The sequence below is a fragment of the Sinocyclocheilus anshuiensis genome, unplaced genomic scaffold (assembly GCF_001515605.1).
Source record: "Sinocyclocheilus anshuiensis isolate Anshui unplaced genomic scaffold, SAMN03320099.WGS_v1.1 scaffold551, whole genome shotgun sequence".
NCBI classification, from domain to species: domain Eukaryota; kingdom Metazoa; phylum Chordata; class Actinopteri; order Cypriniformes; family Cyprinidae; genus Sinocyclocheilus; species Sinocyclocheilus anshuiensis.
In genome coordinates, this window is record NW_015548222.1 from 596,843 (window position 1) to 611,383 (window position 14,541).

General features: G+C 34.7%; 3 protein-coding genes across 4 annotated transcripts in view; 1 reads left to right on the forward strand and 2 right to left on the reverse strand.

Moving 5' to 3' along the window:
* Positions 1-1,495, forward strand: part of LOC107654246 (ras-associated and pleckstrin homology domains-containing protein 1-like) — a 61,565-nt gene extending 60,070 nt beyond the window's left edge. Inside the window, exon 17 of the mRNA XM_016441256.1 lies at positions 7-1,495. Coding sequence (XP_016296742.1) covers positions 7-834 — 828 coding nt within the window. The 3' untranslated portion in view covers positions 835-1,495. The remainder of the gene's footprint in view (positions 1-6) is intronic.
* A 678-nt stretch (positions 1,496-2,173) lies between these two features.
* Positions 2,174-5,520, reverse strand: LOC107654271 (secreted phosphoprotein 24-like). Its single transcript, XM_016441294.1, has 6 exons — positions 5,418-5,520; positions 5,078-5,199; positions 4,789-4,911; positions 2,984-3,091; positions 2,594-2,639; positions 2,174-2,506 (listed from the first exon to the last, which is right to left on the reverse strand). The coding sequence occupies exons 1-6, from the start codon at positions 5,473-5,475 to the stop codon at positions 2,379-2,381; spliced, it is 585 nt and encodes a 194-aa protein (XP_016296780.1). The 5' UTR covers positions 5,476-5,520; the 3' UTR covers positions 2,174-2,378.
* Positions 5,521-5,923: 403 nt separating this feature from the next.
* The window catches only part of LOC107654269 (GDP-Man:Man(3)GlcNAc(2)-PP-Dol alpha-1,2-mannosyltransferase-like), a 10,354-nt gene continuing 1,736 nt past the window's right edge, over positions 5,924-14,541 (reverse strand). The window contains exons 2-6 of one of the 2 annotated variants that reach the window (XM_016441291.1): positions 13,585-13,956; positions 10,495-10,702; positions 9,775-10,144; positions 8,067-8,395; positions 5,924-6,032 (exon numbers count right to left, since the gene is read on the reverse strand). In XM_016441291.1, the coding sequence (XP_016296777.1) occupies positions 8,112-8,395; positions 9,775-10,144; positions 10,495-10,702; positions 13,585-13,956 (1,234 nt within the window). In that variant the 3' untranslated portion in view covers positions 5,924-6,032; positions 8,067-8,111. Of the gene's footprint in view, positions 6,033-7,682; positions 8,396-9,774; positions 10,145-10,474; positions 10,703-13,584; positions 13,957-14,541 lie in introns of those variants that run through there. The other variant, XM_016441292.1, reaches the window with a different exon arrangement.

Below are 14,541 nucleotides of genomic sequence, written 5' to 3' on the forward strand. Positions count from 1 at the left end.
TCCCCTATCAGGAAGTCCCCTTCTGGCTCATCTGCGGGTGTCAAGAAACCTCCACCGACACCTCAGTGCAACTCCAGTGCGAAGTACAATGCCTCGGTGGAGTACCAGGAGTCCCGCAGGAACTTGGGGAGCAAGTTTAACCCTAGTTCATCGTTGACATTAAGCTCCAGTAGCTCACCCTCCAAAGAGCTTTCCACAGGTCCTCAGGCACCCCCCAAACCAGGAAAGCTCAATCTGGCAAATCTTCCTTTGGCTTTGCAGAACAAATTTAATCAGAACCGCCAATCCACTGCAGACTTCCCATCCCCTCCACCCCCAGAAAATGACATCTTCCCCCCTCCCCCACTGGAGTCTGACCTCCCTCCACCACCGCCCCTTCCAGGTGATCCAAATGGTTTGTCTCCGAAGGTGGCTGTGGTCAATCCTCAGCCCCAGCCTGCTTGGGGCAAGAGTTCACTGAAAAAGACACAACCTCCAGCGTCAATTCGCTGTAACAACACTATTAGAGAGCCTCCACCACTCTCACCACCTGCCATACAAGGGGGCCCTATTCCCCCTTCTTCTCCTAAAGGCACCACGCAGCCAAACTTCTTGGAGGACCTTAACAAGACACTGAAACGCAAGTCCTCGCGAGTCTCTGGAGACAAAGTGGACCCTGTGGCCACAATGGATGACATGGCTTTGCCACCACCTCCACCTGAGCTTCTGAATGATCAACAGAGACACAGTGGTAGTGGCTTCATGTCCGGGAATATCTCAGGCTATGCAACGCTACGGCGAGGGCCTCCTCCTGCCCCACCCAAGCGGGACCACAGCACCAAACTCACAAACTGAGAAAACTGCAACATTTCCTGGACACTCTTGCTTGCTATTTACATTTCTCATTGAAGCCATCATTTTGTTGGTATGCTCAGCTTTTTCTGTACAAAACCGCTCAAGAAGTTTCAGCTTTACTGTGACTTTGTGACAGTGCATCAGTTCCAGTTCCAAACAACTGAGTGATTCCACTTCAACACCTTGGTACTGCATGGAAGACAAAACTACATTAAACTGTTAATCTTATTGATTTTTGGGAAGGCAAACATTTTGAACTTTGGGGTTGGGTGGGATTTTACATTTTGATTTCATATTGTTTTTATATTATCGATTATTTAATAATCTGAAGAGATTGTTATTTCAGACAGAAGTTTTTTAAATGGTTGGATGGTTATTGATGTTTGAGGAGTTTTAGATGGGTAGGTTGAATTAGGCAGTGTGTTTGGCTGGTATATTAGTTTGGCACAACTTTGACCATTTATGTGGCAGATCCAGTGCTCAATGGATGCATCTAGAACGGATCTTGATCACTATTGCTCTTTGAGCCACTAAGTGCATTTTAGTTGTATTTGTCAAAACTGTAACATGAAGGACTTGTTGTTCAGGGAGTTGCCCCAATGTCTAGTTCTGTGAGACTGTGGAATGTTTGCTTTTTTTTTTTGTATTAGACCTGTTTAAATTGTAGATATTCTCATTTGCTGCAGTATCTTTGTCTAGGTAAAACAAATGACTGCCTTGCTGTTACTTGTTGGTCCTTACTTCCTCTAGTGAACATTCAAGCTGACTTTTACAAATTGTTCATCTATGAAGAGATGGACTTTTAAGTCATGTGACTGAATGACACAATCATTATTCACATAGATTTATCTTATATCCTGTATTATAACCTGTATTATTGGCTCATGAATACAGCCATGCCTTAAGATTCTAGAACACGTGTATCAAACAACTGATCAAAATATTCTCATCTTATAAAAAGAGGCCATTAGGAAGTTCGGTTTCCCTGTAGGTTTTACTTGTTGAAGGATTCTGGCTTATTTTCGCCATTCAGACATGACGTGCAACTTCAGAATCTTACAGTGAGCACCTATAATGGCTCTATAAGAGCCACTTGTCATATGTACAAACAATTATGCATATTAACGCATGTCCACATTTCATTTCGAAAAATTTGTTTCTTGAATGTATTTACAATATCATGAAACTTTTCAGGTTGTTGAGAAGTGACTAACTGAAGTTAATATTAAATTATTAAAGTATCCGGTCATGATCCATCAAAGGTCAATGAACATCATGCTCTGCATATCCCTCTGCAAAATGTGTAATTTTAAATGAAATTATACATGTTGATATCATCCATGTTTCTGGTTTTTATTGGGTTTCTTGTGGAGGTTAATGCCAGCAGGTATTCGTATTCATATCACATACAGTGAATAATCTTGTTTCATGTTTCAGTGGAGGCTGCAGTTATTGGCCCTTAGTACAGTAGTCTTTTCATTTAGCTTTGTTTGTAGCACCTTAAAGTTTGTATGAAGAGTCTTCATGTGATTTCATCCAGCAGTTCAGTGATATGGCAGGTGATTGTTGAAATGGTCTCCACGAACATGGTTGGTTTCCGTGTTGTCATGATGACCCGCACGTATTGGTGGAGTCATGATAATGCTTGGTGCTGAAGTTGAATGTGTGCGGTCTACAAATGTCAAAAGCATTATGAACATTGTGATCACAATACTAATATGCCAAATATGCAAGTGTGAAAGATGACAAGTTTATTTACCTCTAGTCCCAAAATGATTTAAATCGTAGTATAATCCTAACCCCCCCTGTTGGCGGAAAGAAGTTATCAGCAATTACTTCATTGTTTAGTCATGTATTTCAAAATTTAAATTAATTTACTTATAATGAAAATAAAATGTTACATAAGCACTATATGTAAACATTATTATTCCGTATATTTAACTATCCTTGACATAGGTTACATACTTCTGCACAATAGTGATAGTCAATGAATAGTTTTTAATTAAATTATATTTACTGATGCAAACGTGCACTTTCTTTCTAGCCCTTCTTGCTTGTTTACTAGACACTTACATTTTGGTGCATATCTTCTCATGGTAATGTTTGGATGCTCCTGGTGAAATACATTTTTCTTTATGTTGACACTCACCTCCTTACTGGACTCAGAGCTGGAGCTGTCGGCCTTTGTGCATCTGAGAGAGATGATACGAGTGACGTCCTGACTCACTCTGGCTCTGATATAGCACCCTGCCTCCGACTAAACCCCAAGGGTATGGAAAAGAATCAAAAAAGATTCATGAAAAAATAATGTTATACTCTTAATAATAATAATCAGTATTACTTATTACTAACCATTATGCAAGTTTCGACAAAGGATTGTTAATATAAACATTTTAAAAATATGTGACCCTGGACCACAACTACTGGTCTTAAGTAGCACGGGTATATTTGTAGCAATAGCCAACAATACATTGTACGGGTCAAAATGATCAATTTTTCTTTTATGCCAAAAATTATTAGGATATTAAGTAAAGATCATGTTCCATGAAGATATTTTGTAAATTTCCTACCATAAATATATAAAAACTTATTTTTTGCTAAGTATTATGCATTGCTTAGGACTTCATTTGGTCAACTTTAAAGGCGATTTTCTTAATATTTAGATTTTTTTGCACCCTCAGATTCCAGATTTTCAAATAGCTGTATCTCAGCCAAATATTGTCATATCCTAACAAACTATACATCAATGGAAAGCTTATTTATTCATATATAAATCAAATTCAGCAGTCACATAAGACTTTTTTTTTTTTATCATTCAAATGTTTGGGGTCAGTATAATTTTTAACAGTTGCTAGGGCCAATTTCTCAGTACTTGGATCAATTTTCAAATCTCTTCACACAGTAAGCGCAATAGTATCTGTGGATAAACTGATTAAGACAGCAATTTGCTGCATTTCTACAGTAATACCATATTGAAATGTTCTAAATCTAATACCTACACAAGTGTTAGTCTTTCAATTTCATTACGTCTATAAAAATGGGGAAACTTGCTGTTTTGTAAAGAAATTTTACAAAAGAAAACATCTGTTGTTAGTGTATTTAGGTCATTGTTTTATGTGATAAATTGTGTTTGTTGGGTCACAAACATTACTATTGTTGTAAAGAATGACTTGATTTGAGATGTATGAAGAGACATTTAATATGTGTTTTGGAAGTTTTAGTGCTTTTTTGATTCAAAATTAACTGCTGTGCCAAGGCGAAAAATACACTGAAAAAAAGATTGGTGTAGAAACCATTCAGAAATTGCTTGTGAATTTTACAATTAACTGTAAATAGCGAGAATTAAATGTGAACATTTACAGTAGCAAGACTGATATAGTATTATCTTGTAAACATACTCCAATAATTTTAAATATTTTTTGTTACAGTGTTAGGAGAACTGTGTGCAGTTTTTTTTTTTATATTAGTGACCTAATATTTGAAAAATTAGTCCTAGTGATTGAAAAAACAAAATTGAAAGAAGGTATTTTCTGCTCATCAAGGCTGCATTTATTTGACCAAAATTAGTAAAACATTATTATATAAATATATTGATAATTCTCAGCATTGGAAAATGCAGTCTTTTACCAAGGCCTATAAAATAAAAAATATGAGTATATAAATTATAAATAGCTGTTGTTTCATACACTGATTATCTAATGTTTGTAGACAACGTGTGTGATGACATGTTTATGGGTAATTTATACTGAAAATTAAAACCACTCCCATCAGTTTATACAAATTCTGTGAATATTCACATATTGCATCCATTGCTTCCACAATTCAGCTTAAGCAATTTAAAAGGTGTTAATTCAATTATCAATGGTGCACAAATCTGGTACAATTATTACAATCTATTGGCAAACCCGGATCATGTCCATACACATATGATATGAATACCTTGAGATAACTTACCACAAAAAAACCTTTGCGGTACATGCAGCCCTGAGGATCGACCCGAGAGCTCTTCTGACACTCCGTCTCCCTGATGCCAAACCTCAGATGCAGATCAAATGTGTTCGTTCCCAGAGGAACAATCTTAAGGTAAATAAAGGCAAATGCTCAGCAGTCAGTATTTTTGGCTGTTGCTTTTTTAAACTATTCATTCGTTATACTTTGTCTTTCATTGATGACTGGATCCTCGCTAGTCACCAGTTTTGCCAGATGTAGAAATAAAAGAGTTGTTGTAAGAGTGTGTACTGACCCTCTTTACAGATGCCTTGGACACTCTGTAGAGGTGATTCCTGGCAATGCGTGCATTAATCTGATTGAGCGCCATCTGCAGAGCATCATCTGCTTTTGAGCTGAGCTCAAACAGAGGGAAGCCTGTGGTTGCATGTCAGAGGTCATGTTACTTATTTAATGATTTACAACTAAATCCACACAAAAAATGACTTTTAAGATTAAAAGTCAACACGTTAAGACTACTGACATTTATTTAAGCAAAGTATGAAAGCTGCACGTTTCCATTGTTTGTATTGTCACATATTTATTCCTTATGTCTTACAGGCTGTGCTAATAATCAACATCAAGACCGCACTCACCTAAACCTCCTAAAACCTGCAGGAGCAGAAAGAGAAAAACACAGCACCTCATTTTCATTTCAATCACACTGGACACTCTTCCTACCAAACAGTCCTTTTTTTAAACTGTGATGGCTCTTCTAATTCTCCTCCTCTTTTCCGTGTACAAGGTGTTGTTTAATTTGGCGTCTCTCTCCTGTTCGTGCACATCTGGGTAAAGAGGAACTTTGTCATGCAAACCCAATGCTTGTTTTACCCAGAATATGGTCTGATAATAAAAATGTTAAAAACGACTGTGCAAACTTACAACATACCATTTTGGATGATGTACTTGAAAAACTGTGTACAGTGCTACAGTAAACAGCTGTTAATTAATTCATAGTACCCCACTACATATATATATATATATATATATATATGACAATTATATGATGTTTATACAAGCCAACACATATAACTAACTGTAAAATGCTATAAAATCATTTTAAAACAACATATTCATGCATATATATATATATGTGTGTGTGTGTGTCACCTTATAATTTACTGTAAAAGGATATTTAGAGAAGTGTCTGCATGAATGATGCATCTGTTACATTTATTTATAAACATTTTCTTTCTGATTTTCTCCTGCATCTGAAAAAGTGAAAAATATAGCTGAACAGAGGAAGAAATCAATATATATTCTTGACAGTGAAATCAAATCAGTGACTCATGAAAAAGCTAAGTTAACAGACATCTAATTCTGCTTTCTTAACCATTAGTAATTTCTGAGAATCTCCTATTACTCCCTTTCCAAGTTCCTATGATTGTAATCATGAATTGTTACAGCTAATTTTCACTTACTTCTGTGAATATTTCTCAAGGTTGGTTCATTTCTGTATAGTCTGTTAAACACATTTGAACTATTACAGTTATTGAACATGTTGACAGTTGTGACACCATGTCCTAATAACGGAGGTGTTGCCACACAATGTGGAGTGTTGCAATGGAGTTTGTTATTAAATTGCCTATCATAGGCTTTTCATCAAATATTAAACAGTACAAAAATTATGAAACAGCAAAAATGTGTAAGGCAGAATTATTGTTTCAGGCAACAAATATTGTAATTAATACATGTTATGAAAAATAGCCTTGTTCCTTGAAGCATTCAATGAAAAAATAATGTTGTAGAAACTATTTTAACTCATACTTTGCTAGTAAATTTCACAACTGATTTCAAAGTAGCACATTGAATGAAATGTGACATTTTGTCCCAAATAGTATTTTCTTGTAAAATGTAGTCCAATAATCTTTTTTAATTACAGCTTAATATTCTGAAATATTATTACAATTGAAAATTACTGTTTCTATTTTTATATATTAATTCATTCCTGTGATGCAAAGCTGAATTTTCAATAATAAATGTATTACATTAATAATAATTTACAATATTAGGGTTTTACTGTATTTTTGATCAAATAAATGCAGCCTTGGTGAGCAGAAGAGATTTCATTATAATGTACAGTATATTAGTACATTATTATAAATAATATGTATTATTATTAGAAAGTACACATGCACACTGTAATACCCAATATTAGTTAAGGTTAACCATTTTAGGAAACAATTGCCTTAAAGTTTAAAACCAATCTACTATGTACTGTGAGCTTGTTCAGTTTGAGTACACAAAAAGAGAATATTTCTTAATAATATTATTATAAATCAGTATACTTTGTGTAACTTGATAAAACTGCATACAACTATTTGCATAAAATCTAAAACCACTAAGAGATCTCACCTATTAATCTTATGCAAAAATACACAGATAACACAATTTCAACATTCACTCTCCTTAACAGTCATTGAGTTAACATAACGTTTTTTTCTTTTAAGTACAATGAACTTTCAGTAGTATTTGAGAAAAGTGTACTTGTTTCATTTATTTGATTGTTAGGTTTTATAACAAGCTGAAGAAAAATTCTGTTACTAGCTGTTTAAATACCCTCAACCCTCTCCGTTCCCTCCTCTTTTCCCAGATACTATGCCCTGTTTAATTTGGCCTCTCTCTCACGTTCCTATCTAGTTTAGACAGACAAACACTTCTTCCCTTACTCAGAATCTGTGCTCCTGGGACAGCTTTTCTGTATACAGCAGTTATTATGTAAAACCAATTCTGTTACTGGAGGTTGGTTAACCGTGGAAAAGGTTTGGACAGCTGTATGTGACAAAAATGAGAACTGAGCACAGCTTTCCAATGTAATAACTGTGAATGTAATAATTACATGAAAATATTGCTACTTAAAATGATGTGGTAATAGTGAATTCAGTTTATTTTGCATCAAACAGGACAAGCATTTTGTTTATATTTCCAGACCACTCACTCATAATTTATTGCAAAAAAAAAAAAAAAAAAGAAAACATAAAGCACTAGTATAATTTGAATCTTCCAAGAGAAACATCACTTTTTTTAAACATTAGTCTTGTTGTGTAACCCTCTAAAACCTTTTACAATAAAACAAAACAAAGCTATTACATTTGTACTCTATCATATATAATGTACACATAACAGATATGAAGAAAAAACTGCATGTTTGCATTTAAATTAAACAAAATCTACTGCTTTCTGTTCATTTGCAGCAATCTGTCATTCAATCTGTCATTAAGTTAAAGCAAAAGGTGGCATCTCACCAGAACTAGCATATAGTCAGTCACCATGACCCCCTCCTCGATCACTCACAGTCTTAGTCTTGACATTAGAGGCTCCACGGCTGAAAGAAATGAGCCTTCAAACTCCTGGTCTGAGAAGCGGGTGACGGACAGACGCGCCCGGCGTCGGATCTCTGATCGAGCTGCAGGAGTCATAGCAAGGATTCGTTCCATGGCATCTGCATAACTGTCTTCATCGTCTGCCAGGAAGCCAGTTGGACCGTTATCATAGGGAACTACAATGTCCAACTTGGGGCCACCGGATTTGTGAGCCAGAATGATAGTTCCTGCAGCCATACACTCCACTACACCTGCGGACATGTGGGAGAAGATGAGAAATGCTCAGTGTAACGGTCAGGGAAATATCAGGGTTATTAGTTAACTAAAATTGAAACTAAAACCCTAAACAAACATTTTTGTTACCTAAAATAATATATATATATACAGGAGCATCTCAATTAGAATGTCGTGGAAAATTTATTTCAGTATTTCATATATAGTGAATTGGTGGGTTTTTGTTAAATGTGAGCCAAAATCATCACAATTAAAAGAACCAAAGACTTAAACTATTTCAGTCTGTGTGCACTGAATTTATTTAATACACGAGTTTCACAATTTGAGTTGAATTACTGAAATAAATGAACTTTTCCACGACATTCTAATTTAATTTATTGAGATGCACCTGTGTATATATATATATATATATGTGAAGCTATATATTAGCTAATTGTCAACAATTTCTTATCTTAATTTCTTATTTTTATTTAGTTTAACTTTAAGGACTAAAACAACTAAAACGAATAAATAATAATAAATAAAAACTATACAGGCATTTAAAGAAATATATATATAAAAATGTCAAAAACACAACTACATAACTAAAACTAAAATGAAAGAGATTAACAGAAAATATACCGTAATATGAAATTAATTCAAAATATTAACAAAAACTAAAATGTAATATCAATTATACTAAAATATATTACTATTAACTATATATATTAGCTAATTGCCAAGGCAACATTTCTTATTTTCATTTAGTTTAACTTAAAAGACTAAAATAACTAAAAATAAAGTAAACTAAAACTAATCAATAAATATAAATAAAAACTATACAGGCATTTAAAGAAATATATATAAAAATGACAAAAATGATAAAAACTAAAATGAAAGAGATTAACAGAAAATATAAAATGAAATCTAATTCAAAATATTACCAAAAACTAAAATGTAATATCAATGATACTAAAATAACACTGGCAAATATGCACTGTGGAGAAAAATAATCTTTGTCAATTTCAATTATTTCTAACAAATAAAAAAAAACATTTTACAATGCATAATATGTATAATGTGTATAATATATATAATATTCTATTAATCTATTATATTTCAAATTTTAATCAAATATTCTTTTAATTCAATTTTACAAAATAATTTAATGTAACATTTTAATTAAATTAAAAATGTTTTAATTCAATTTTACAAAATAATTTAATTAAAGTAACATTTTAATTCAATTAAAAATGTTTTAATTGTAAAAACAATTTAATTAAAAAACAATTTATTGTATAATATTTAATAATTTATTTATGGTTCCATAAACAATAAACAATCTCTTTTTTTTATTTTTTTTTTAAGTAATCTATATAGTGTTTTGAGATTTTGCTGAGAGCATGATATTTCTTACCAATACCAAAATGTTCATTCCACATTGTGTGCAACCCAATTGTGGCGTCTGTTAAATCTTTCTTCAGTTCCTCAAATGGGATATTGAGTTTAAACTCCACCCTATCTACCACACCCAGATCCAGACACAATCCCTTCAGCATCTGCACCCTCTCTTCATCTTCCTGGTTACGACATCCACCAATCAACACCAGCTTCACGGTCTCTCGCCCGGCAGGCTCCACCCCCTTCCTGTCCAGAAGCTTTCTAAAAGCCTTGATCTGCAGCCGATGATCTTTTTCAGGCCGGAACTGACCCACGGAGACCACAGAGTGACACTTCTTTCTCTCCTTCTCTTCATCCTCATCCCCAATAGGGACGTCCAGGAAGGCCTGAATGTGTGCAACCCGATTGTGGCGTCTGTTAAATCTTTCTTCAGTTCCTCAAATGGGATATTGAGTTTAAACTCCACCTTATCTACCACACCCAGATCCAGACACAATCCCTTCAGCATCTGCACCCTCTCTTCATCTTCCTGGTTACGACATCCACCAATCAACACCAGCTTCACGGTCTCTCGCCCGGCAGGCTCCACCCCCTTCCTGTCCAGAAGCTTTCTAAAAGCCTTGATCTGCAGCCGATGATCTTTTTCAGGCCGGAACTGACCCACGGAGACCACAGAGTGACACTTCTTTCTCTCCTTCTCTTCATCCTCATCCCCAATAGGGACGTCCAGGAAGGCCTGAACGTCGCATGGTGGATAGACCACACTGGTGCAGTTAGGAGCGCGCCACAGAGCCAGAATGTGACCTAAAGTCCAGGTTGAATTGACCATGACCACGTCACTACAGGAGCCAGCCAGACCATACAGCAGCGCAAAGACACAGTAGTAGATCACTTTGATGGCACTCAGTACAGGGTTACTGGAGATGTAGTCTGCATTATTGAACCTAGAATGAAGATATGGAATTATACATGTTAGATTTCTATAGGCCAATTATACTGTATATACACCACCATTCAAAAGCTTGTGGTCAGTAAGAACTTTATGTTTTTGTAAGAAGTCACCAAGGCTGCATTTATTTCTTCAATAATACAGTAAAACAGTAATATGATGGAAATATTATTCCAACTTAAAAGAACTGTACTGATATTTTAAAATGTCATGTGATGCAAAGCTGGCATTACTCCAGTCTTTAGTGTCACATGATCCTTCAGAAATCATTCTAATATGCTTTTTTGTTGCTTAAGAAAAAAATTCTTATTATTATCAATGTTGAAAACAATAGTACTGCATCACATTTTTGTGAAAACCGTGACACTTTTTTAGCAGTCTTTGATGAGTAGAAAGTTCAAAAGAACATTTATTTGAAATACAAATCTTTTGTAAACATTATCCACCTTATTCTTTAACATGGAAGTAAGCCTATGGGCGAGACTTCCGGTTCATCAGCCGTTATAAATAACGAGAAGAATTACAACGTGCAGTAAATGGTAAAACTGTTTGCACTAGCACTCTGGGTAACCTAGCAACCGCATAGCAACACCTTAGCAACCAGTGTGTTCATAATTTAGATAATACATTAAAATAATATGGTAAGACACGTCAATTTGCAATTTCAAGCAGCAAAACGAGCGGTTTTGTACAGTTAAAAATAGCTGGAAGCGAATGAGACCGGAAGCAAGAAAACCCATCAAATTTACAAATGGCCACACCCATTTTTACGGGAAAAATAAGGTGGATAAATGTCTTTACTTTTGCTTTTGATCAATATAAGGAATCCCTGCTAAAAAAAAGTATGCATTTATTCATTCAAAAAGGTATACTGACCCCAAACGTTTGAACCGTAGTGTATGTAAATATAATTATACACATTCATGCAACATACATAACATCTGGAAAACATACTGCAAGAGATGTATTTATGAGACAAAAAAATTGCTTATCAGAAAGCTAATGCTAATAATGGTTCAAGACAACATGAAGCGCCATTTAGAAGACATTTTACTTCTGTAATGTGACATATTGTTTGAGTGAAAAATAATATTTAACAAAAAAAAAAGGGTAGTATTACATTTCCAGTGATGATTTACTGGCTAAGGAATATTTTTCATGCATAATTTCTACCTGATAAAATATTTTAGTGGTTGGCATGATTACAAAAATGTATAATCATAACAATGGATATGAAGTTTTAAGATTTTATTAATTTTCATGACTTTTTTTTCCAGGACTAGAAATCACACTTTCAACTTAGGCTTCCTCATATATCCAGGCTTTTCAAGTGGGATTTAAATTTGTAAAAAATGCTGAGGGGGTGAATTAAAATACAAAATACCATTTTTTTACATATTTTATTTTGTCTAATTAAAAAAATTTAATTATACTGAAGCCCTGTTGTAAGTTGGTTTAGAACTACTGCACCAATTCATTACGCACAATAAGACCAAAAATATATTCATTAAGTAAATATGGTCCGTTCTGAACTACAATTGAGTCATTATGGAGTTCTTTTAACCTCTGCATAAGTCACAAAACTATGCTTTTAAGTCACTAAACATTAGAGCTGCGCGATTCTGGATAAATTGAGAATCACGATTTTTGTCTAAAATAGAGATCACGATTCTCCCACGATTCTGAACTAAACAAAATAAAAATATTATAAATTGATAATTTAAATTTATTCAAAGTGTGATAAAATATTAATTGCTGCAATCTATTTAAAAGTGTTTAATTAATTTGAATGAATTCTTAAACATTTTATTATATAACCTAATATATGTATTTAAAATATAATATATTAAATAGACCAATTTTAATATTAAAATGATGAAAAAGTGGTTTAAATGAATGATTCAATGACTCATAAATACTTCACTTGTTTCATTACTGGATGAATCAGCGTTTTTGAACGAATCTCTTGAATCAATGATTCAATGACAAATACATTTTTAAACAATCACTTGTCGCCACCTAGTGGCGAAACGATGCAATCAACACAAATGTTATTTGAAGCGCCAATTACTTTCAAAAGAAGCCTTGCTCTATTTTGAGCACGACCATATACATCAATATTTATATTTGAACTAAAAATTTATATCCGAACTATAAACTTTCATCCCAGTATTTCTGTGATAACATGAATGAAACAATACTAGTGTAGCGGATTTTTTAAAATTTGCATTGATTGCACTGATCTCACTTTAATACATTTATCTTACATACATCTTTTGAATGTAATCTTTAATCAGTACTCAATAAGTATTCAATGGTAACCAATAGAGTGAATGAGGTCTTTTCAGAGAAGTTGTGTACCAGGAACAAACAAGCTTTGAGAATAACCAGACATCAACATTTTAGCAAGTGGTACCATGGGGTGATGTAATACAGCCATTTCATTGGTTAGATGAGGGATTTTGAAATGTATACTTTTGACAATAAAACTGGGCTGTGATCTCTTTTGCTCACAGCTTTAACTGTGTGTCAAACAGATCACTTCTCTGCAGAGAATTAAAGCAAGACAAAGACAAAACTCTGTTTAGTTCACAACTTCACAATTATTTTATTACTATATTAAGTCAGAATTTCCACTACACTGTGTAGCTGAAAAGACTGTTTGTGAAGCTATTTCTTACCTAGTAACTGCTCGTGCTCTCTCTCTCTCTCTCTCTTAGTTTTTCCAAAGGTTTTATAGACACGAGCGAATCATTGCCATTTAGAAATCAGATCACGTGGGTGTCTGAATCGAGATCGCAATCTTTTAACGATTAATCGTGCAGCTCTACTACTAAACATTCAACTTTTACATTTAATTCGACTTTCTTGACTAACCTTGGGTTTCTTTCTCGAACCACTGACAGCATATCAGTGCTGATGGTTGGGTAGTGCACATAGCTTCCCACATGACAGCCACCCAGATAACAGAACACAGGTAGAGTGAAGGCATAGCCCATTGAGTCAATGTAGAGGTCTGGAACAAACTCAGTCAAGGCCTCCCACCCCAGGAAGATGGAGCCCACGCTCTGCCCCAGAAGGGTGAAGTGTGGGTAAAGTTTGGCCTCCACCAGGAGACGATGTTTCAGGAACACAAACTTAACGGCTCGAGGGAGTCTGATGTTGAAGCGCCGCCTCGCTCCATCTAACATCTCTTCTGCTGTCACGCCCTGATCACCCGTGTAAACCACGAAGGAAACATCTTGGTACCTACGTAAATATAGGGGATTAAATAGGCTATGAATCCAGAATTTTTGTTATGTTCATTGTTTTGTTAATTTCATGCTGAAGCCCAGCCCTGCTGATTTAAGCATTCAAGAGTTCAGTCAAACACAGAAATTAAAGGGGTCATATGATGTTGCTAAAAAGAACATTATTTTGTGTATTTGGTGTAATGAAATGTGTTTATGCGGTTTAAGGTTCAAAAAACACATTATTTTCCACATACTGTACATTATTGTTTCTCCTCTATGCCCCGCCTTTCTGAAACGCGTCGATTTTTACAAAGCTCATCAGTCTGAAAAGCGAGGTGTGCTCTGATTGGCCAGCTATCCAGTGCATTTGGATTGGCTGAATACCTCAAGCTTGTGATGGAAATGTTACGCCCCTTACCATACTGTGATGCCGTGTCCCGGCCGGAGCGACGAGACAAAAACATTCAAACCCATTATAAACGAGGCATTTGTTGCATCCAGTGGGGACATAATTACGGATTATAATGACTTATACTGTCTTTTGCCGCATAAACGTAAAACCATGTCTGCATTTGTGATCGGAGAAACGACAAACAACAAG